The 22,193-nt window shown below is 35.2% G+C and overlaps 1 protein-coding gene across 3 annotated transcripts in view; it reads right to left on the bottom strand.

The window, feature by feature from the left end:
• The window catches only part of PLEKHA5 (pleckstrin homology domain containing A5), a 238,983-nt gene that overhangs the window by 94,243 nt on the left and 122,547 nt on the right, over positions 1-22,193 (bottom strand). For all 3 annotated transcript variants that reach the window (XM_028119753.2, XM_088025565.1, XM_088025566.1), the window contains exons 4-6: positions 4,810-4,893; positions 3,962-4,082; positions 207-311 (exon numbers count right to left, since the gene is read on the bottom strand). In XM_028119753.2, the coding sequence (XP_027975554.2) occupies positions 207-311; positions 3,962-4,082; positions 4,810-4,893 (310 nt within the window). The remainder of the gene's footprint in view (positions 1-206; positions 312-3,961; positions 4,083-4,809; positions 4,894-22,193) is intronic.

The raw sequence follows: 22,193 nt of genomic DNA, 5'->3' as shown, positions 1-22,193 counted from the left end.
ACACACACAATCTCTGTTCTAAGTAACCATTACCTTTTCTTTCTTTACTGTTCCCCTAACAGTCTTCGGTGGTAATAAAAAGAATCTGATGACTACTCTACAGTTCCTTCTCCAGTTTATATAATTGTCCTAGGTGCATTCAGTTGAAAAGGTCTCTTTTGATTCCATCTTTCTTTCACATCAAATAGAAAATAAACAGAAAATACCTGTTTATAAAGCCAACCTCGTCTGACCACAGGTGCATTAGGATTCCTTTTAATTGAATTCGATCTCTTTCCAAAATTGTGAACTTTTTTTGAAGCCCGTGAAGTCTAAACAGAAAAAAGCAAAACAGAAATTGTGTTATTAGTGCGTAGGTACTTATATTTCACCTTCAAAGTTTTATCTCTTCCGATTTCTCTGAAACTTGTAGGACTTAATCTTTTCAGGTGAATTATAACAACTCTGCATTTGAGGACTTGTTTATTTTATGTGTAAGAATTCACAAAGAATTTTTCCGTCAGGATATTACAAAGAATCACAAGTTTTACAATCTGTCCTTTAAAATTGGGACGTACAATTTTTTTTTTTAAGAGAGGGAGAGGGAACAGAGTGCACATGCACGCGAGTTAGGGTGGGGGGAGTGGGGTGGGGTGGAGAGGCAGAGGGAGGAGAGAGAGAGTCTCAAGCACACTCCATGCCCAGTGTGGAGCCCAGCCCGTGGCTCTATCCCTTCACCCTGAGATCATGACCTGAGCTGACACCAAGAGCCTCTTGGTTAGGGTAACTGACTTTTGTCTTCAGCTGAGGTCATGATCTCAGGGTCCTGGGATCAAGCCCTGCATTGGGCTCCCTGTTCAATGGGGAGTTTGCCTGAGGATTCTCACTCCCTCCTTCTGCCCCCACGCCCACCCGTGCTCTCTCTCTCTCTCAGAATAAATAAATCTTAAAAAATATATAAAAAGGCACAATGTATGGCAGTATTTTGTCCTACCTGCTATATAAATTGAATAAACCTTGGGTAAAAATGAACAAATCTTTAAGGATTAATGAAATGTAGAATTTTTTTGCTTGCTATCTGCCTTTAATAGTGTTGTTTCAATTACAGAAAGTGAATAGTGTCAAGTCAGGTGTCAAGAGAAATACTCAGATATAAAATATAAAACATGTCACATCAAGTCAACAAAAACTGGAAGGATCTGCTTAATGTCATGTAGTGTTTTCTCCTTTATGGGCAACTCTGAACTTAAACGATATGAGACAGATGGTATTTACTGTATTCTTAAAAGTCTACATAAGGATATACAATCTTCTGAAATACTGTTATGTTTAGCATGAAGATTTATTTTGGCAGGAATGGTAGTGGTAACCAACAAAAACAAAGAAGCTGAATTTGAGTTCTCTATAAAAGTTATATTAAATTATTTCTAATTTTTCAATTTATCTAGAATCTAGCATATTCCACTAGAATTTGTTTTGAAGCTTATATTAGTACATAATAGAATGTTAGACTCCAAGCATGTTTTGTTGATTAATTTTAACTTACTCTTGAACATATATATGCTTAAACACAGTATAAAACTCAAACGGTACACCAGGACCCGTCTACTTCTCACCCCTGGGCTCCAGCACCCAAACAACTTCGTGAGGCAACCAACATCAACTGTGTGTATGTGTGCATCTATTCATTTAAAATATCGGTTTTCATAGGTATGGAATATCTTTTCTTCGTCAAATGACTACATATGTTCTACTACTTCTGTTCCACTATTTCTTGGAGCTTATTACATAAAGAAAATGACTATTTACCCACAGTGTTGTCAATGTACTGTGCAAGAAAACTTTTTAACCTCTGAAAATCAGGTATGTGAAAAATGGTATCCTTTTTTGATTTTAATTAGCATTTTTCATATTATGAGTATGAACATCGTTTTCATATATTTAACAGTAACATTCTGTTTTTTGGGAAGTGATTTTACATAATTTTCCCATTTAAAACCTAGGTTGTAAGCCTTTTCTTTATTGATTCACAGAACTTCTTTAATTATAAAGGTATTATTCTTTAATTGTTATATGAATTGCAGATATTATGCATGCATGATAATTAGGTATGGTTCAATCTCTCATTATTTTTATTTTGATTTGTGGGTTTTATGTCATATTTAGAAAGCCCATCTGCATTCTGAGTTTGTTCGATTTTTAAAAATCTTCCATTGTTTTTTGTAGTTTTTTATAGTTTTGTTCTTAACATTTCAGCATCTGATCCATCTGGAAAATTTTTATTGTAAAGTTTGAGGCACAGACCCAACTTTCTTTCCAGATAAATGATTTGTTGGCTGGCCCTCAACCTACCTATCATTTCTCTAGATTTTGATGAAAATATATTAATGAAGCACTATAATGCTCAGTTATCCTACTAGCATTTTATATTATATAAGAATTTAAAATTACATTATTTGGAAATTTACATTAACTTATAATACTCTACAAAATTTCATTTTAAGAACATTAAAACAAAAAATGTTAAAACAGGCATTTAAAATCACTGCCTATTATCCAGTTCTTTACAATAACCATAATTTAATATTATAATTGTCCTACTATATTTATTTATTTTAAAGAGAGAGAGAGACCGCACGAGTAGGAGGGCAGAGAGAGAGAGAGAGATAGAATCTCAAGCAGACTCCACACTGAACATGGAGCCCAACGCAGGGCTCAATCCCAGGACCCTGACATCATGACCTGAGCTGAAATCAAGAGTCAGATGCTTAACTGACTGCACCACCCAAGCACCCCTATATTATTTTTTAATGAATATTGTTCTTGTATTATCCCTCGATTCTCTTGCTATCCATTAATTTAAGAACTGAGAAGCAATTTTAAGGCAATTATTTATTCAGATTTAGTAGCATATTTTCCAAGAGTTTGTTAGAATTTTCATATTAAAATTCTGAATTTAAAATATCAACATTGTGGTTTAAAGTATAAAAAGCAATAAGTATAAATTTTTATAGACACAGAATATAGGATCATAGATTAAACAATTAACATTTTTCTTTCTAATTATAAAGGAAAACCACCCACCTCTATTCCCATTTGACTATGGCACTTTCTATATCATGGATTCTAAATACATCAGAGTCATCAAGCACACTGGCATAGGGTTTCCCTTTGGCAGTAAGGGATTTTACATTTATTTTTAAAAAGTTTGTCTGCTCGGGTGCCTGGGTGGTTTAGTCGTTAAGTGTCTGCCTTCGGCTTAGGTCATGATCCCAGGGTCCTGGGATCGAGACCCACATCGGGCTCCCTGCTTGGAGGGAAGCCTGCTTCTCCCTCTCCCACTCCCCCCTGCTTGTGTTCCTGCTCTTGCTATCTCTCTGTCAAATAAATAAATAAAATCTTAAAAAAAAAAAAAAGTCTGTCTGCTCAGGGGCACCTGGGTGGTACAGTTGGTTAAGTGTGTGACTCTTGGTTCCAGCTCAGATCATGATCTCATGGTTGTCCGGCTCTGTGCTTTGCACAGAGTCTGCTTGAGATTCTCTCTCCTTCTGCCCCTACCTACCCCTCCCTGTCTAAAATAAATAAATAAATCTTAAAAAAAAAAAGTTTGCTCAACCTAGGCATATATATAACAGTCAGAAAAAGGGATTTGTATGCCATTATATTAACCTTCATCTTTAAAACATCAGTTAATTCAATAAACTGCCATTTTTTCACACAAACATCCATTATATTTGTAAAATTATTCAAAATCTGAACTCTACAATATTTTTTAAAAAGTCATTAAATTATTAAAACATAATCTTATTAGTTTATATTCCACACACCATTGCTTAAGTCATTTACCTCAAATGTAATTAGGTTCATATAAGAGTAAAAATGACATGATTATTCTATAATTTTAAGTCCATTAAGAGTAATAGTAATAGATGCTACCAATTATACCAGTTATCAAAAATTAATAGTTAGTAAAATAACTTACTCTGCCTACAGGACTCATTGGATGCACTGCATAATCTGAAGTCATGTTATAGTTAGAAGCTTCATTTATCATGCTTATAGGTCGTTCCTTCTTCTCTTCAGATGTCATGGTTGCAACGGTCCTGCAAATACGTCAGAATGCTAAAACTTGCTGTATATGTTAACTGCTTTACAATGAAGCTTCCGTAGAGATAACAATGCTGGTGTCCCACTTTTTCAAAATATCTGGATACCAGTTAGAGCTTAATAAGCTCTAGAGTCAGAGCTTAATATTTATAACTACTTTAAATAAAATTAACAGTTCTCCTAAGCACAACATAGGTTAAAATCATGTTTATTTTAATAAGCATTATTACAGATACTCTACTTGGTCATCTAACTGGAAAATTAAAGCTTCCGTTAAAGATTAACTATTCTAATATTGAAAACAATAATGATATCAAGAACTATTTTTTTGTGAACAGATTTATAGCATATAAAGTATTTAAAGTATTTTCACACATACTTCATTTGATGCTTAAAACAATCCTGAGAAATAATTACCACTATCTCTGACTTAAGGATGAGAAAAACTGGGCTCAAATGAGTTTAATAATTTGACCAAGTTTATAGATTTTCTGACCTTAAATTTCAGACTCTTGGGCTTACTATCTATGCTTGAACTATTGTAAAAAGAGTTTCTGAGATGATCTTCGTCAAGAAAGTAAATAGATGGCTTTCTGTTACACTTGACCGCAAATACCCAGATAAGAAAACTGTTAAACCATACTGTACTGAAAATATGGATAAGAGCAATCTTAATACTAATGACATTTAAAATGAAGGCATTCCATGAAATTCTTTACTTACTGTTCATTCACTACAAAAATACAATTGTCCTGTGATGGCTGTCCTGTGACTGGATGTTTACAGGTCACTTTCCTTTCATTATGGCTAAAAGAGAAAAAGAGAAAATGTATGCATGTACTTCTATTATGACAAATGTTTCTCTAATATTCTGGTAGCAAAACAGTGATTTCTTTATTGTAACATTAGTAAAAAAAAAAGCGATGAAATTCGTACCTCCCAGGTATGCAATATCCAAATACACCCTTTCTACTATCTACCATGTATACAATACATGTGTGTGAATGCTATTACAGTTTTACCATATAGTTAAATGCACCTCCTACTCCCCACGCCTGACCTCAAGTCTTTCTTCTCACATTTTATAAATAAAGGTAAGCTGATTTGGCTCCATGGTCATTGCATTTTATATTTGAGAGGTGGGCCACCAAGAATGAGTATCTACCTACCTCCATTATTTTGTATCCTAATTTAGGCACATTATAGAGGACTAATGCCAAATTCACATACAGAAAAAAAATGAACAGTACTACTATATGGGTAGTAATAAAAACAGTACCACAGGAAGAGTAATATTTTATGGTGTTTTATTTTATTAAAGAATCTTTATATAAATAATGTAATGGGACTGAATTTTACAATACTTCAGGAAAGTATGTTATAGAAAATGAAATCTGAAGGAGAAAACAAAAAAATGTACAAACAACAGAAAGAAAGAAAAATCTACTTGTTGTCTTTGCTGAAAAAAAATTTGCTTTGAATTAAGGATGGCTATTTCTTGGAGAAATACTATCCTTTTTAGGTGAGTGATAAGATTAGGTCTCCTGCTGTCTTCCTGAAATGAGAGGGAAAAAAAATTCCCAAACTAATTATCTAAACCAAAAATACTAGATGCCAAAAAAATATGTAATATACATTGATAAATTAAATAACAAATATCATCCTTTGTAAATTAATATTTTCCCCGCTGGGTCACATACAATAAGGCAATCTGTAAGGAAGATGTATTGGTGTGCCCGACCTTAGAAAATTTACTTTTATTACAGAGAAAAATTTCAAGATGTTATAACTGAATATTGCTTTGTTAATCTTCAGAGATTATATGTGCTCTGTATTTCAGGAAGTCTATAACCATAAGACACAAACTTTCTGACAGACTTTAGATATTTAAATTCCTTTTCTATATCCTAACTTTCATTAATATTACTTTTATTGGTAACATAGTACTTGAAAGTTTATCCATGAAGTAAAACTAAAATCACAAAAAAGAAAAGGTACAGATACAATTTAAAAGATATTACATATTGACTATTAGAGTAGAATGACTGATGGAATATAATGTGTTTCTATTATTCCTTTAGATAATTGGTTGTTATAACAAGTATATAGGACTACTAAATTATCAGCTTTTCCTTTTTTAAAGAAAATTTAAATTCAATCAATTAACATATAATGTATTATTTGTTTCAGGGGTACAGGTCTGTGATTCATCAGTCTTATATAATAACCAGTGCTTATTACAACACATACCCTCCCCAATGTCCATCCCCCAGTTACCCCATCATCAGCCCGCCCTCTTCCCCTCCAGCAACTCTCAGTTTATTTCCTAAGATTAAGAGTCTTTTATGGTTTGTCTCCTTCTCTGGTTTCGTCTTGTTTCATTTTTTTCCTCTTTTCCCCTATGATCCTCTGTCTTGTTTCTTAAATTCCACATACCAATGTGAGATCATATGATAACTGTCTTTCTCTGACTGACTTATTTCACTTAGCATAATACTCTCTAGTTCCATCCATGTCGTTGCAAATGGCAAAATTTCATTTTTTTGATGGCTGCATAATATTCCATTATACACCCCCCCATCTTTATCCATTCATCTGTTGATGGACATCTGGGCCCTTTCCATAGTTCGGCTATTGTGGATATTGCTGCTATAAACATTGGGGTGCAGGTGCCCTTCTGATCACTACGTTTGTATCTTTGGGGTAAATACCCAGTAGTGCAATTGCTGGGTCATCAGGTAGCTCTATTTTCAACTTTTTGAGGAACCTCCATACTGTTTTCCAGAGTGGCCGCACCAGCTTGCGTTCCCAGAAATTATCCGTTTTTTGTGATGGTTTTGTTTTTATACAAGATTTCATGGGTTTAGAGGCGCCTGGGTGGCTCAGTCATCAAGCGTCTGCCTTCGGCTCAGGTCATGATCCCAGGGTCCTGGGATCGAGCCCTGCGTTAGGCTCCCTGCTCCGCAGGAAGCCTGCTTCTCCCTCTGCCACTCCCCCTGCTTGTGTTCCCGCTCTAGCTGTGTCTCTCTGTAAAATAAAAAATTAAAAAACAAAAAACAAAAAAACCCCAAGTTTGGTGGGTTTAAATATTTATTTGGAGTGATATTTTCACTACAGAAAAGGTATGTGAGTGACTTTCTAACTTGTTGATTTACAAAAGTACAGTGGTAGAAACCTAAGGTCTCATCATGCGGGATACCAGTTTATGTAATAAGCAATAAATTGATTAACAGAACAACTAAGAAAGTATAGCCTCTGGAGATAAGTGGAAAATACTAAAGTACCCAGATGTGATTAACACTATGAATGCGTTGAGGTATGTAAATTCTGATTTTTAACAGAATAAAACACTGTAGGGGCAAAGGGGAAAAGTAATCTGGGATAGGGACTGGGATACCTTAATGATAAAAAATGGAGGATAGCACCTTTTTTTCCTTAAAGTCTCTCCTTGAAAGCATTAAAAAGCCAATGTTGTTGCGTGGTAGAAAGAAGAGAAATACACGAATTCTTAAAAACAAAACAAAACAACAACAACCCAATGTTGCAAAAAGAAAGCAAATAAACCCTTATATATTGCATTTTCCCCCTATGCTGTGTCACCTTGCCTAGGAGGAATACAGTAGACGCTCTAATCCCAATATTCTGGAAGCTCTAAATTGTAACAACATGGCTCTGCAATGGTTATCTGGCTAACAGACGTCTCTGACATCCTGACCATTAAACAGATATGGGTACACATCAGAAGCATCAGACAAAGACATAAAGGAATGGAGATATTTAATAATGAATGGTTAAAAAAAGAGCACATTCTTTTCCCCGAAGTGGATGCTATTTTCAATTAAATTGATGTTTTTATTGTCCAAGTACTTTTCAGATCAGAATGTCTTAAAATAAAACTAAATAAAAATCTTAGTGTTTCTATTTTAAAAGACCAGTGACGAAAATCAATATGAAATATGAATATATTTATGTTCTTTTATTTCTTCGAAGTATCCCATGTATTTTCTTTTATATAATGTTGATATTATATTGACATAAAATTCATATAAAATCTACAAGGACACTCTAACATGAAAGTCTTTTACAGGCATATTTTAGAGATATTGCAGATTTGGTTCCAGATGACTATAATAAGGTGAATATCGCAATAAAACGAGAAATGAATTTTTTGGTTTCTTGGCGCATATAAAAGTTATGTTTACACTATTAAGCACGCAATAATATTATGTCTAAAAAAACAATGTACATACCTTAATTTAAAACGCTTTATTGCTAAAAAATGCCGTCATCTGAGCTTTTAGTGAGTCACAATCACTAATCACAAATCACCACAACAAATGTAAAAATAATGAAAAAGTTTGAAATATTATGAGAATTCCCAACATGTGATAGACATGAAGTGGGCAACTGCTGTTGGAAAAATATTGCCAAAAGATTAACTCAATGCAGGGTTGCCACAAACCTTCAATTTGTTAAAAAAAAAAACAAACACATTATCTGTGAAGCGCAATACAGAAAAGTGCAATGAAACGAGCTATGACCATAATATTTTTTAATGAAAGATATAACTTTTCCCACTACATATATATAACTGTAACATAAAATAAGTCCTCTCAAATGTTTGTTTGTTCTGTCTTATAAAATACTCCTAAAGTCTGGCTCCTGAGAACTAATTTATTTATTATTATTTTTTAAAGATTTTGTTTATATATTTGAGAGAGAGAGAAAGCACAAACAGGGGGAGGGGCAGAGAGAGAGGGAGAAGCAGGCTCTCTGTTGAGCAAGGAGCCTGATGTGGGACTCAATCCCAGGATACCAGGATCATGACCTGAGCCAGAGGCAGACGCTTAACTGACTGAGCCACCCAGATGCCCTCCTGAGAACTAATTTAAACAACATATTTATCAAACAGGAAAATCATAGTAATGTTTTCTAATTATTTCATCAAAAACAAATTAAAACAAAAGTTGACAAGCCAAAATATCAATTCCAGCTTTAACTGTTTAAATGTGGTAATTTTCCACCACCTGATAGGACTGTCAATGCTTACTGCTCCTGCAAAGATATATTTTTATGTACATTTGTATATATTTAAAAATGTATTTGCAATACATTTTTAAATTTTAAAATCATTCCTTCTTATGTTGGCATTTATACTAATATTGCATTTTAAAGTAAGTAATGGTAAGGGTAAACATAATTTCTTTCTTTCTTTTTTTTTTTTAAAGTAGGCCCTATGCCCAGCAGGGAGCCCAACCTCACTGAGGCTTGAACTCACGACCCTGAGGTCAAGACCTGAACTGAGATCAAGAGTTGGCTGCTTAACCGAATGAGCCACCCAGGTGCCCCTATAATTTCTAAATCATACACAGAAACTAAAAATACAAGTTAAATGAATGCTGAGAGCCAATTAGTGAAAGTGCTGTAAATGAAATCCAAATGAGTCTTGATAAAAAATCTCCACAAAGCCACCTCTGCTAATGTACAGAATTCTTTGAACACATGATATACTAATTCTTTATTTTATACATATATACATCTCTATGTATATATTTGGTGTTATGCACATATATGGACTGGGCACTGTGGGAGGTGGCTGGCCCACTGTTTAAGTCTCAAGTCAGACTCGTTGCCTTTGGCACAAAGGAGGACTGACTGTTCAGGACCAGGAGAGAGGGTAGGGAAGACAATGATTCTCAGCCTTCCTTCAATTCTACCAAAGTTTGTTTCTTGCACTGTTTACAAAGGCAGTGTTTTCATCCTACACAGGCTATCTTTTTTGTAGTCCACAAGTTTTTTTTCTTTTTTGGAAGGGGCTCAAAACTCAAGTCAGGAGTACTATCAACTCTGCTGTAACACTTGTGGAAAAGTGAGTTCTCCAATGCGATTCACATGTTAGGGAACAGCTTGAACATCACATAAATTCCGTGTTTATTTAACATGATTTTGTCTGTGATCTCGTTTGTGCACATAGAGGAGTACACCAATTGTACGACTGCACAAGCTCAAACATCTGCCAGTTACTGTAGTTTATCACCTGTTTTATGAAACACACTCACTCACACATAGTGATACAACTTTATAGTTTCAGATATCCTTACTTCCAAAACTTCCCCAAAACTCACAAGCTGAAACCCTCCCAATGTTCACTTCCACATACAAATTGCAGGTCTTTTTCAAGGTGAAGGATATCTGTAGTATTTTTGTGTTTCTTAACCATTTAACAGTAAAACTGTGTAACCGCTTTTATTAGATTCCTATCTTTATTTTTATGTGTAACTAATGAAGTTTTTGAGTGGTCTTCTAATAAAATCATCTTCTACAAAAGCCCCCTGCTTTTCATTGACCGATACTGCATAGTGAGGTAGCTTTTAAGGAGCATATGTGTTGTGTTATAACAAAACTTACTGTACCCCTAAGTTACAAACTAACATACTTCTATGCTGCCAAAAGTACATTTGAATCTTTAATAGAAAAGATGCCACTTAAAAAATCCTTGCCAGAGGTTTTATACTTTTCATGAATTAAAAGGAAAAACTGGAAAGGTATGATGTTACATAAATTTCTAGAAGTTTCTAAGTTTCTAGAAGAATCCTTATAAAGAAGAGATAAAATTCAGGTCTTGATGTAAAAAACTCTTATGGTCACAGAACAAACTAATTCCCATCTTGTCTTCAAACTCTGTGGCATAGCAGAAGTCCTAACTTAAAAAAAAAATATGACACCAGGTATTCACCTTCTCTTACTTCCAGATTTCTGTGAGGTTTCATTTTTTTTTTAAGATTTTATTTTTAAGTAATCTCTACACCCAATGGGAGCCTAACCCACAACCCCGATATCAAGAGTCGCATGCTCCACCGAATGAGCCAGCCAGGAGCCCCCGTCTGTGATGTTTTAACGTTCTAAGTTGAGACCAGGGGATCTCAACTGGGAGTGATTTTATCTCCCAGGGAACATTTGGAAATGTCTGGTAATATTTTTGAATGTCTCAACTGGGACTGCTATCTAGTGGGTAGAGGCCAGAATGCCACTAAATGTCTTAAAATGCCCAGGAAAGCTTTCCATAGGAAAATGTCAATAAGCCTCCACTAGCCCATCATAGCCCTCTAACAGTGAACTCTGCTGAATAAGCCACATTTATTATTTCTCTGGGTTCCTGTCTTTCTCTCGAGACAACAGACGGAGCAGGAAATAATGGCAGTTGAGAGCACAAGTTCTGTTATCAGACCCCCGAGGCTTGAATCTGAGTGCCCCCACTCACTGCTAGGTATCTAAATTACCTTTCCACACCTTAGTCTCCTCAACTTAGTAGCAGTAGCTGGGTCACATGTTGTTACAAGTTTGTGTTTCAGAACTGCTCTAGGTACTGGGGATAGCAGTGAACAAAACCTAAGAATCTTTGCCCTCATGAAACTTACTTTCTAGTGGAGACGTTTATGAGGATGAAAAGGGTGAGCAGCATAAACATGGCCTGAGACAGAATAAGTCCTTGATAATTTTGCTTATTTTAATTGGAACTACAGGACTTTCAGCATATCACTGTCATTAAATTACTGTTCGGTCCACTGTTTACGTTAAAACAGTTTAAATTAGTACCCACCCAGTAGGCCACGCTCATTCATGGTTTTTCGCTTATTAAGTTTCAGTGACCCACGGGTCAACGGCAGTGATGATCCTTCCGACCTCTCCCCCGGGAGGTCACTGGTAGCCTAATGCTCTGTCACAATACCTGTGTCATTCCCCTCACTTCATCTTATCACATAGGCATTTTATCATCTCACATCATCCCAAGAACAAAGCTGAGTACAGTACAAAATATTTTGAGAGAGTCCGTATTACCGGAGACTGTTATAACTGCTCTATTTTATTATTGGTTATTGTCGTTACTCTCTCTCTGTGCCTAATCTATAAATTAGGCTCTACCATAGGTATGTATATTAGGAAAAAACATAGTACACAGAGCATTTGGTGATATCTGTGCTTCTAGGCATCCACTAGGGTTCTTAGAATGTATCGCCTGCAGATAAGAAGGGGCTACTATACTCAGTATTTGTTGTAAATGAATAAAGTTGTAATTTCTCTTAGTTTTCATGCTTCTGGTAAATGCTTCTGCCCCTAATATGTCAAAAAGACAGGAGAAAAGTAATTCTAATATAAAAGTTCTGAAGAAAGATTAGCTGTGTTTTTATGCTAGCAAAGGCAGTATGTGTGAAGGTTCTTAAATAGTGACAACACTTAGAAAAGAAGAAGAAAAAAATCCGAACCAAAGCAAACCAAAAAAACGGATCCAGCTATTCCAGAGTTCAGGGCTGAAAAGAAATAGGTCATATTCACTAGCTCAATCTGAGGATCATGCTCTATCGAAAGTCCAGATAAAAGGATTGAATCAAGGCCATTTTTAGAAAGATATGAAGTAATCGACAAATAGCAACACCAATGGCTTGTTCCTTGGCATTATGCCCTCATCACTATTTATTACCAGACATGTAATCATTTACTAAACTAGAAGGTCAAATGCAAGACCTGCTTATTTAAAGCCTCTATGGAACTACTTCATTCAATAATAATTAGTTTTAAAAGATCTTAAGATGAATAAATTAGTGTGTGCGTGTATAAAATGGTTATGTTTCTATCAAATTATAAAAATAAGTTAAAAATGACGTCTGCTGGAGATAGAATATATTCATTATCCTAGCTTATTCCTTTTCAAATCTTGTATTTGTGACTATACTAGAAAATCTGGATGAAGCTGGGCCATTTTAGGCAGTACTGAGCTTTCTAGCAGCCTACGTAAAAAGGGAAAGCTGAGGGGCACCCGGGTGGCTCAGTCAGTTAAGCGTCTGCCTTCAGCTCAGGTCATGATCCCAGGGTGCTGGGATCGAGCCCCGCATTGGGCTCTCTGCTCAGCAGGAAGCCTGCTTGTCCCTCTCTCTCACTACCCCCTGCTTGTGTTCCCTCTCTCTGTCAAATGAATAAATAAAATCTTAAAAAAGGGGGGGGCAGAACACTGATAAACTACATTGCTCCTATAGCCTCATTACGGAAACAAAGCAATTTACTGGGTTTGAGTCAACTCTTAGTGGCAGGTGCTTTTATATGAAGAATAACTTAAATTGTATGGCTGACACTGAAGATAGAGGATGCTGGTATTTGTGTCCCTTTCCAGGGTCACTGGAGCAGGCATTTTTTGTTCAGTCCACATTGCCAGTCTTCCCTCAGCAGGAGACTTGTAAGGGAGGATGCCACTGACATTGCTAAGGAAATACCCCCTCCACACACGAAGTAGGTGCATAAAAAGCACAAAATTGCACATTTCATATATAAACCTCAATAAAATTATGGGTTTAGAAAGAGGAAAAAAAAGATTTTAAAATCGGATTGTGTGTGTGTTGCTACTGAATTGTAGTTCTTTATATATTTTGGGTATTCACTCCTTATCAAATATATGATTTGCAAATATTTCCTCACTTGGTAGGTTGCCGTTTTGTTTTGTTGTGCAGAAACTTTTTAGTTTGATTTAGTCTCACTCTTTTTGCTTTTGGTGTCAAATTTTTTTTCTAATGTTTTGGCCAACTAATTGCATTGTTATAGATACTTCTTAGTATTGCAATTTTCTCCTGTGGAAATACTTGTGTGTGTGTGTGTGTGTGTTTTAACATCTTTGTTTCATGGGTAATTTCAATGACTGCTTTAATACAAAATCCATTGTTTTTAAATTTAAGAAATATCAAAATTGCTATTAATATGGTCAAAAAACAATAGAATTCTTCTGAGTAATACATTTGACAAAGCAAGCTTTAGTAGTGTTTTATATGTGTAACTCTGGCAATAACATTGAAAATTCATCCACTGTGCACAAAAAAGACATAGTTTTAGAAAACTGTTCCACAGAGGAGATTTTGGTTGTCTCTTACAAAACTCTGATGCAAACCCCTTTGTATGATTTGTTCTGAATCATGTGTTTCCCTTACGGGGAAGAAAGGAGGATTTAATTTAGTGTAAGAAAAAAAGGCTATCATAGTGGTTTGGCAGTTCCTCTGGCAGCTCTGGCAACGAAGGCGGTATCATGACTTGGGGACTTTTACAAGGGCCCAACCCGTAAAAGGTGCCACATAGTCACAGTGTTGTTACACGGGAGCAAGGAGGGAGAGATGTGGGAACTAGGGAGGCTATTTATTTCTGAAATTAGGCTCAAACCTATAGAACAAACAACTCAGATGTGTACTTGTTAACTCTTGGCTTTAGTATCCTTCTACTTAAAAAGGAGTACTGTACATTCTCAATTTATCCTTGGTTTTGGTACACTTTCAGACAATAATCCTCTCCAGCTTGTGTTAGGATTGAAGAGCTTTTATCACTAGAAATCATACAGCTTTGTCACTTTGAGACTCAAAAAGTCTCAAATTAGGTTTTAAAAACATGTTTGCAACAGTGACTTTAGTTATTCAATCAATTGGTTCTATGGTAGTTCACAGTAATTTCTAAAATATTGTTAAATGTTAAGTTTGTTAATGTTTTATACAGATAACTACTTTGTTTTTCTTTTAATAAAAAGGAGAAAATGTTATGTTGAAATCTGACTACTACAATGACTATGTGTGCAATTTATTTTTAAACTGAAAATATGCTGGCATGGAAAACGATGCCTACAGTTAAAGGCAATGTTTTAAGAACAAAAGAAAAACACTACAAGTGCCCTGCCTTTCTTGAGAGACTCAATTCTTGAACCTTAGTTATGTGAAGAAATAACCACTGAGTTAGCAATCTAAAAGGTTGTAATTTTTTTTTTTTTGTAAAACATGAAAAGTATATATTTCCTTTCCCCGCATTTCGTTCTAAATACCATTTGCCTTTAACTTAGAACTAACTGCTTCCAGACATCCTGCTCAAACCTCAGTGATTCATTTACCCACCATCTCCTAAGGTCTTAACTCTTTATCTTCTGCTTTCTTTTCTCATCATTTAGAAAATGGATCATCTCCTATTTCGGTGGGGGCAGGGGGAGTGGTTAAAAAAGAAAGGATTTCTCAGGTGTGAGTACCTCGTTCATCCTCACTTCCAGCAGTAGGTATTAAAATCACCACCTTCACAATTGCTACCACTTAAGCAGGACAGTGTCACAACTGTACTTAAAATATGACCATTGATCCCCACATAGACCCTTGAAGGTATTACTATCTTCACTTATATCTTCATTTATAAATGAATAAACTGAGGCCCATAGCATCGACACAGTTGTCAGAAGTCACACAGCGACAAGGTGAGGAAGAGACGGCCCCCAGGCCAGAGCGGTGTCCTTTCCAGATCCCCACCTTTCAAGAGCTGCCCCTGCCGTGGCTCTTATCCCAGCCAAAGAGACCTTTCAGTCCTGCCCTACATCTCTGTTTCTGCCCAGTGGTACGAAACAAAACACTCTGCCTTCCTTAGAGGTCCTTCCCCTCTTCCACAGACCAGGGGCACGCAGCCTCCCTCATGGCTCCTCGTCTCACCTCCTGCCTCCCTGCCTAGCATCACCTCAAGACCACATCTATCTGAAGCACAGTAATGACACCTTTCTCAATTTCAATTTAATTTTAGATTCTCCATTTCTTTTCTATCTTCCTAATTCTCTAAGGCCTCACATTTTCCACTCTTAGATGCTCAGACAAAATTATCACAATATAATCATAAATGTTGCCTCACATTTCCCAATTATAGGTACCCAAGACTTTAAGTAGAAATAGTAGCAATTGTAAAGCCTGGGTTTTATAAAAGGCATCCCAAAGGAACTGAAAATCTTGCCTTTTCTCAGTGGGAAAATATGAACATGATGTAATGCTGCAAGTACAAAGATGAAAGCATTATTATGGACTAGGAACACTAAAGAAAAATAAAAAATACAAGGCTTACATACAAATTCACCTGATATAGTTTTGGATTATTAATAATTTCTAAATCACCTTTTAAACAAAACCTCAAATAAAACCAACATATTCATTTATAATCTATAAACACTTTTTAATAGATTTTAAATAATTTTGGAAGACAAGAATAATTCAATTAACTCCATGCTAGTTATAAACAAAATGTACCTATCACATTAATAACTGCTACATATTCTGACTGTTATGGCACGGTTATGTTTAAGATCACTTGATAAATTACATTATAAGCAAAAATACCTAAAATAACTTAGATAATTCTTTTACTCGTAAGTCATTTCAGTGACTCTTAAGAAGCTTTTAAATGGGAAGGTTAAATGGCACTTAATGGTTAGAACAGAAATATGATTCTTAGAATATACACAGTAACCCACCAAAGTAATTTCCTGCCAAGCATTCAAGAAGGTGACATTTCTGGTTGCCACCCAGAAATCACCCTATGAGAATACACAACTGAAGACATCTCCATCACTGCCCTAAGTGACGACTTTTATGTCCCCAGAACTCTTTTAACAGCATTCAAATTCACCTCATTTTAACTAGGCTCTCTCCTATTTGGAACATCCTCCTCACTGAACCTTAAGTATTTTTTGTAAAATGGGAACTAAAACCCAAACAACAATAACAAACCCTACCCCATAGGACCTTTGAAAGAATAAAGTACTTGGTAGCGCAAAGCTACATTACCTGGACCTAAGGAAGTACTCACTAAATATTAGCTAAACTTGAAAACTAAAATTATATCACCTCCTTGCTTTACAAAGTTGTTGGGTCTCTGCTCTGTCTTAAATGTGAAGTACAGTGGTTTGCATATGAGTATAATGAATGAAGAACCTGATAACTTGATCTGAGGTTAAAGTTTACTGTTGAATAATCTATGCAAAAAAGCACTTGTAAAACTACATAAGGGGGAAAAAAGTGTTAATGGGATATTATAGTGGTTTAAGAGAAGACTTGCTTAAAAAATTACAGTCACTTGTATAAAAAAGTTTTATTTGCAAAAGTCTAACGGAGTTTTAAAATAAAACTAAGTGGAACTCCAACTCAGAAGCATGTTAGTAGTCAGAATATTCTTCTTAGCATTTAAAAGCAATAATGTGGCATTTAAAAAATATATATATATTAAAAACCTGGAATTGCATTAATCCAGGTAACTCTAGTATCCCCTAATGAATGCCAATTACTAATGTTTTATGGTAACATGCATTAAACATAAGTTTACTGTATCATCGGTAAGGAAGCAAACAACAAATTAGAAAAAGCTGAATTTAAGCACTATCTCTTCTGCGTGTGGTCATATACCACTTTAAAAAGTTAACCTAATTCTAACCTACACATAAAGAACCACATAGTTTCAAGATCCAGTTGTTTTATTGTAAATGAAACATTCTTCCCTATAGTCAAATTGACAGAATAGCTCAATTCAAACAGAAAAAAATAATCAGTAATCACTGAACTTTACTCTTCTTCATTGCACAGTGTTTAATCAGTTTGGTACTGCAAGAGCTTTATCTGAACAATCACTGCAAGAACAAAAAGGCAGTTACTAAGTCAAATACCTCTGTGAAACAAAGACTTTGTAAACAAACCAGAAGAGTAATAGAACCATAATGAAAATACAAAGGGGAGGCCAAGTCAGGATTGGTCTTGCTTAGCAAGGGGAAGAACAGGGAAGATGTCCCAGAAGTGCTGCCATTTGAACTAAGCCTGAGAAGCAGCAGTCGGATGTGGCTGGGATTTAGCACCAACCGAAGGGGGGAGCGGTACAGAAACGGGGCAGAAAATCTAGGCTTTGAGTAACAACATACTTACATATAAAACATTTACATATAAGTTTTGTATTTTTTTTTTTTAAGATTTTATGTATTTATTTGACAGAGAGAGACACAGCGAGAGAGGGAACACAAGCAGGGGGAGTGGGAGGGGGAGAAGCAGGCTTCCCGCGGAGCAGGGAGCCCGATGTGGGGCTCGATCCCAGGACCCTGGGATCATGACCTGAGCCGAAGGCAGACGCCTAACGACTGAGCCACCCAGGCACCCAGTTTACTATATAAGTTTTGAAGCAATGTATCTGCTTCACTCTTAGGAGCAAATATATATTTTTTAACTCTGAAAAGGTTCAATGCACTTCTGTGACGCACACAGCAGTTAATTAAGGCACCGTTTAGTGAACAAATCATTATCCCTGAGGAGTGAGAAATTTCTCACTTACAGATGAGAAGGGACTGGGGCAGAAATCTGACCCAGAATGGCAGGGTAAGGCCCACTTCCTACAGCAGAGACAGTAAGTAGAGCGACCAATGAAATCGAGTGGCCACTGCAGGCCACGGTGACGGCAGTACTGAATTCCAGAGACACATCTCTTTCTAACAGAGTACCAGGCTATGTACTACCCTATTAGTTGGTTTGACAATTAGTAGGTTTTCATCATCACAGTGAAAATGAAATCTCTCCAATACAAGGATCAAGGGAGTCTCCTCATTCATTTAACTTGCTTAATCAATTCATTTACTCATGGTCAAATATTTACTAAGCATCTATGATGCACAGGTTTTGTACTGTACACCGCTAGAAAACAAATGTATGGTTCAAGACTATGAGCTAAAAGAATACGATTTCATCTGAGTTTTACTATAAGCTAAATTTCAAAAAAGAATAGCACAATTATACTTTTCCATCAGGCTTCAGTATTCATGGAAAGAGTTCCTTAAAGCGTTTATCTTATTCACTAGAAAACAGACAAGTACTTTATTCTCTACTGTTTTAGACTTCAGTAAAACTTTTATGTCAATTTCAGGTTATTTTCGCCCTGCAGTTCTGCTGGTCCCTCTCCCCACTCCCTGCTTTTGGCTAGATTTAATTTCCTGTTCATACAAAGAAATTTAAGTAACTTCCCTTCACTTGAACTTTAGCAGCATTTAGGCCAATGACCTCTGATATCATAATGCCTCAAAAACATCTTTGTTTAAAATGTATACTGAATATATTCCGATTCATCATTACTATAGTAACTTCCTGATAAAGTTTAAAATATAGACTATTTTAAAACCATGTTAAAATATTTTAAGTGGGCTCAAGATAAATTTTTAAAGGGAATAAAAATATTCATGAGTTCTCCATATACTTAAATTTTCTGGCTTTGGGCAGAATTTTCAGCTTCCAGCTTAAAATTTTGCAACTCAATTGAAAAACCGTGAATCTTGAATTAAGGCCATCAAGTCAAATAAAATGAACTTGAGACCCTCCTTCTGTATTTCCATGCTTTCAAAACGCAGAAGTATAATGTATACTTGGAGTCACATATGAGGAAGTGATTGCAAATTCCTCAAATTTGATATTTTTTAAATTCACATATAAAATGATGACTTAGATAATTTCCTTTCAATACTCAATTATGTAATTCACACAAAAAATATGTACAGGCATCTTATTCTTTCAGAAAACTGATGTGAAAATATTTAAAATATTAAGAATTTCCATATTGCCCTTTCTTCAACTAAATTTAAAAAGTAGAAAGTGCCTGTTAAGAGAAAACTTTGTTTGAAAATACTAAAAAACCTTGAAATCACAAGACTGCTACTGAACCCGCATAAAAAGAACTATACCAGAAATGGCAAAATGTAAGATTTTAAAGGCTTCAGTTTGTACCATACAAATAGTATGAAATTAAAATAATATCATCCATCTCCTCAAAATGGAGAAGTTATAAGCAAAATAGCTACATACATACAAAAAAAAGTCTTTCCCAGTCTAATCTACTTAAATTAATGCCTTCAAAACAACTAAATCAATAGTGAAACTCAAAGAAAGATGAATATTGTTAATAAGAAATAAATCTTTAAAGGTATGTTGCCCAGCTTTTATAACCAGTGGCAGTAGTAACTTTATTTCTTTAAATGCCAAAATGTTGTCTGTAATAATCTCCTACCATTATATTGCTTTCAAATTTTAGGTTAATGAGCATTCCTATTTTTGAATCACATTACTGAAACAGCCCAAAGAATTAACTTAAATAAATAAACAGCAGCTTCAACCAATTGTTAGTTTAAACTAGTATTAATATACATTTTAATAAAAACATTATGTAATGAATACTGTTAACATCTCCACAGGAATTTCTGAGAATTATTCATTTGGTTCTCTTTAAGGAAAAAAAATATACAATATACAAGCTTCTCTTCTAAGTTAAAAAATAAACAAGATAAATGTAAAAATTTAATTAAAATCTTTAGGCTTGAAAGCAATATACAACTACTATGCATTTATGTAGCTTAAAGTTAAGGAGAGACTAAGAGGAAGACTACATTTTAAAATGCCCAAGTCATTTGAAAACCTAATGATGTACAGTATTTATATTTTTACAAAAACACAATACTTCAGTTGTAGAAACATTTATAATATGTCAATTTTTTTGCATTAGGCACTGTGCCTGGCACTAAGGCCACAAAGATTATTTACCACAGGATCATTAACTGAGAAAAAAGTCCTAATGCTCATTTAGCCATGATTTATTTGTTACTAATACATAAATATATAAAAGTAACAAGAATTACTTACCAGCCTTCATCAAAATCACATTTGTGAACAGACATTTAACTACAGGCAAAAAGGATACTGGAATGAGAATCAGACTCAACTCCTTTGTCTTTGAGCTGCTCCCAAATGAGCACTGTGGGGACTAAGCACTAAGGAAATGCACTGGGGCTGTCAGGCCAGCCTGCCACCCTGCAAGTCTGACACCAGACTGACGTCACGCACCAACATGTCACTGCAGCTGCAAATTCAGGCAGCTTCTCTAGGAAGACTCTTGTGACTATGCATGCCTTCCAGCTGTAAGAGTGAAATATGATTTCAATTCCCTTTAAGACTGGCATACAGCATAGGGTAAAATACAAGCATATACGGTTGCAAACAGTTCTTGAAGAAAACATTCCATGAGTTATTTTAAATAACCTTAGCTCAAAATAAATAGACGTTTCCTGTTAAAACTGTAAGCATACCAATTTAAACGACTCCTCTAAAAACATTTTTTGTTATTGCTTCCAAAGTTTATACACACTTATTTCAAAAAATTCAACCAATAAAAGGCATAAAGTTAAAACAGCTGCTTAGATTTACTGATCACTTACTATGTCAATCACTTTACAAACTCATCTGAGCCTCATAACGCAGTAATATAAGTTCTTCATTTTACTGAAGAAACAGACACAAACTAGTTATGGAATAATGCTACTAAGTGGATTGAACAGGATTCAAACTCAGATTGAGTGTTGCTTACTGCCTACATATTTGATCACTAAATTATACTATCTAGCAGTAAACATGCCAGTTGTTTACCTTCTGGTAGACCAGAGTTTGTATATATAAACATATTTCAATATAAGGAAATCAAACTATATATGTTGTTTGCAACCTGCTCTATGCCACAGTTTCCCATGTCAATAAATATATTCTTAACTGTTCCTTTTTTGATGGCTACCCATCACAATTACCTAAACCTGATTCCTCCTGGACACTTATTAATTTTTTATTATTGTAAACAATACTTAATGTATACCACTGTCCAGACGTCTTTGTGCTTTCCTGTGTTTAGCTGTATAGGATTAATTCTTAAAAGTGGGATGGGTAGGTCAAATCATGTGCACATTTTCAACATTTACATGCTTTGTCCTCCAAAAAGAGGTAAAAACTTGTGTATCTCAATGCATTAGATTTCTCCTTTCCCCACAAACTGGGTATTGACAATTACTTTTCTTCTTTACAAATCTAATAGAAAATACATGCCATCACACAGTTCTAATTGAGCATGTGTGTTTGTGTTTTGAGTGCAAGTGATGTTAGCCCTTTCTTCATACGCCCATTCACACAGAAGGCTGTCCCAGCTTCATGGTCACAAGCATGACCATGGAATCAGAGACAGGAGTTAAACTCTTTTTATCAATAGTTCTCTGGGGACAGGTAAGTTACTTTGCTTCTGCATACCTCCACTTCCTTATATAGAAAATAAAGTAACAATTTAATCTTCATGGGATTTTTGTGAGAATTATATGAGAAAAACTACATAAGCAACTGGAACAGTGCCTACCACATAATAAATGTTGAATTAAATGTTATTTCATATTTAAAGGCCAACCAGTTCTTCTGCATTTCATGCCCTTTGCCCAAAATGGTGCTTTTTAAATGAGT

The sequence above is a fragment of the Eumetopias jubatus genome, unplaced genomic scaffold (assembly GCF_037043125.1).
Source record: "Eumetopias jubatus isolate StellerSeaLion01/CBP00866 unplaced genomic scaffold, mEumJub1_p1.0 scaffold_8, whole genome shotgun sequence".
NCBI classification, from domain to species: domain Eukaryota; kingdom Metazoa; phylum Chordata; class Mammalia; order Carnivora; family Otariidae; genus Eumetopias; species Eumetopias jubatus.
This window is presented reverse-complemented; position numbering and strand designations above follow the sequence as displayed.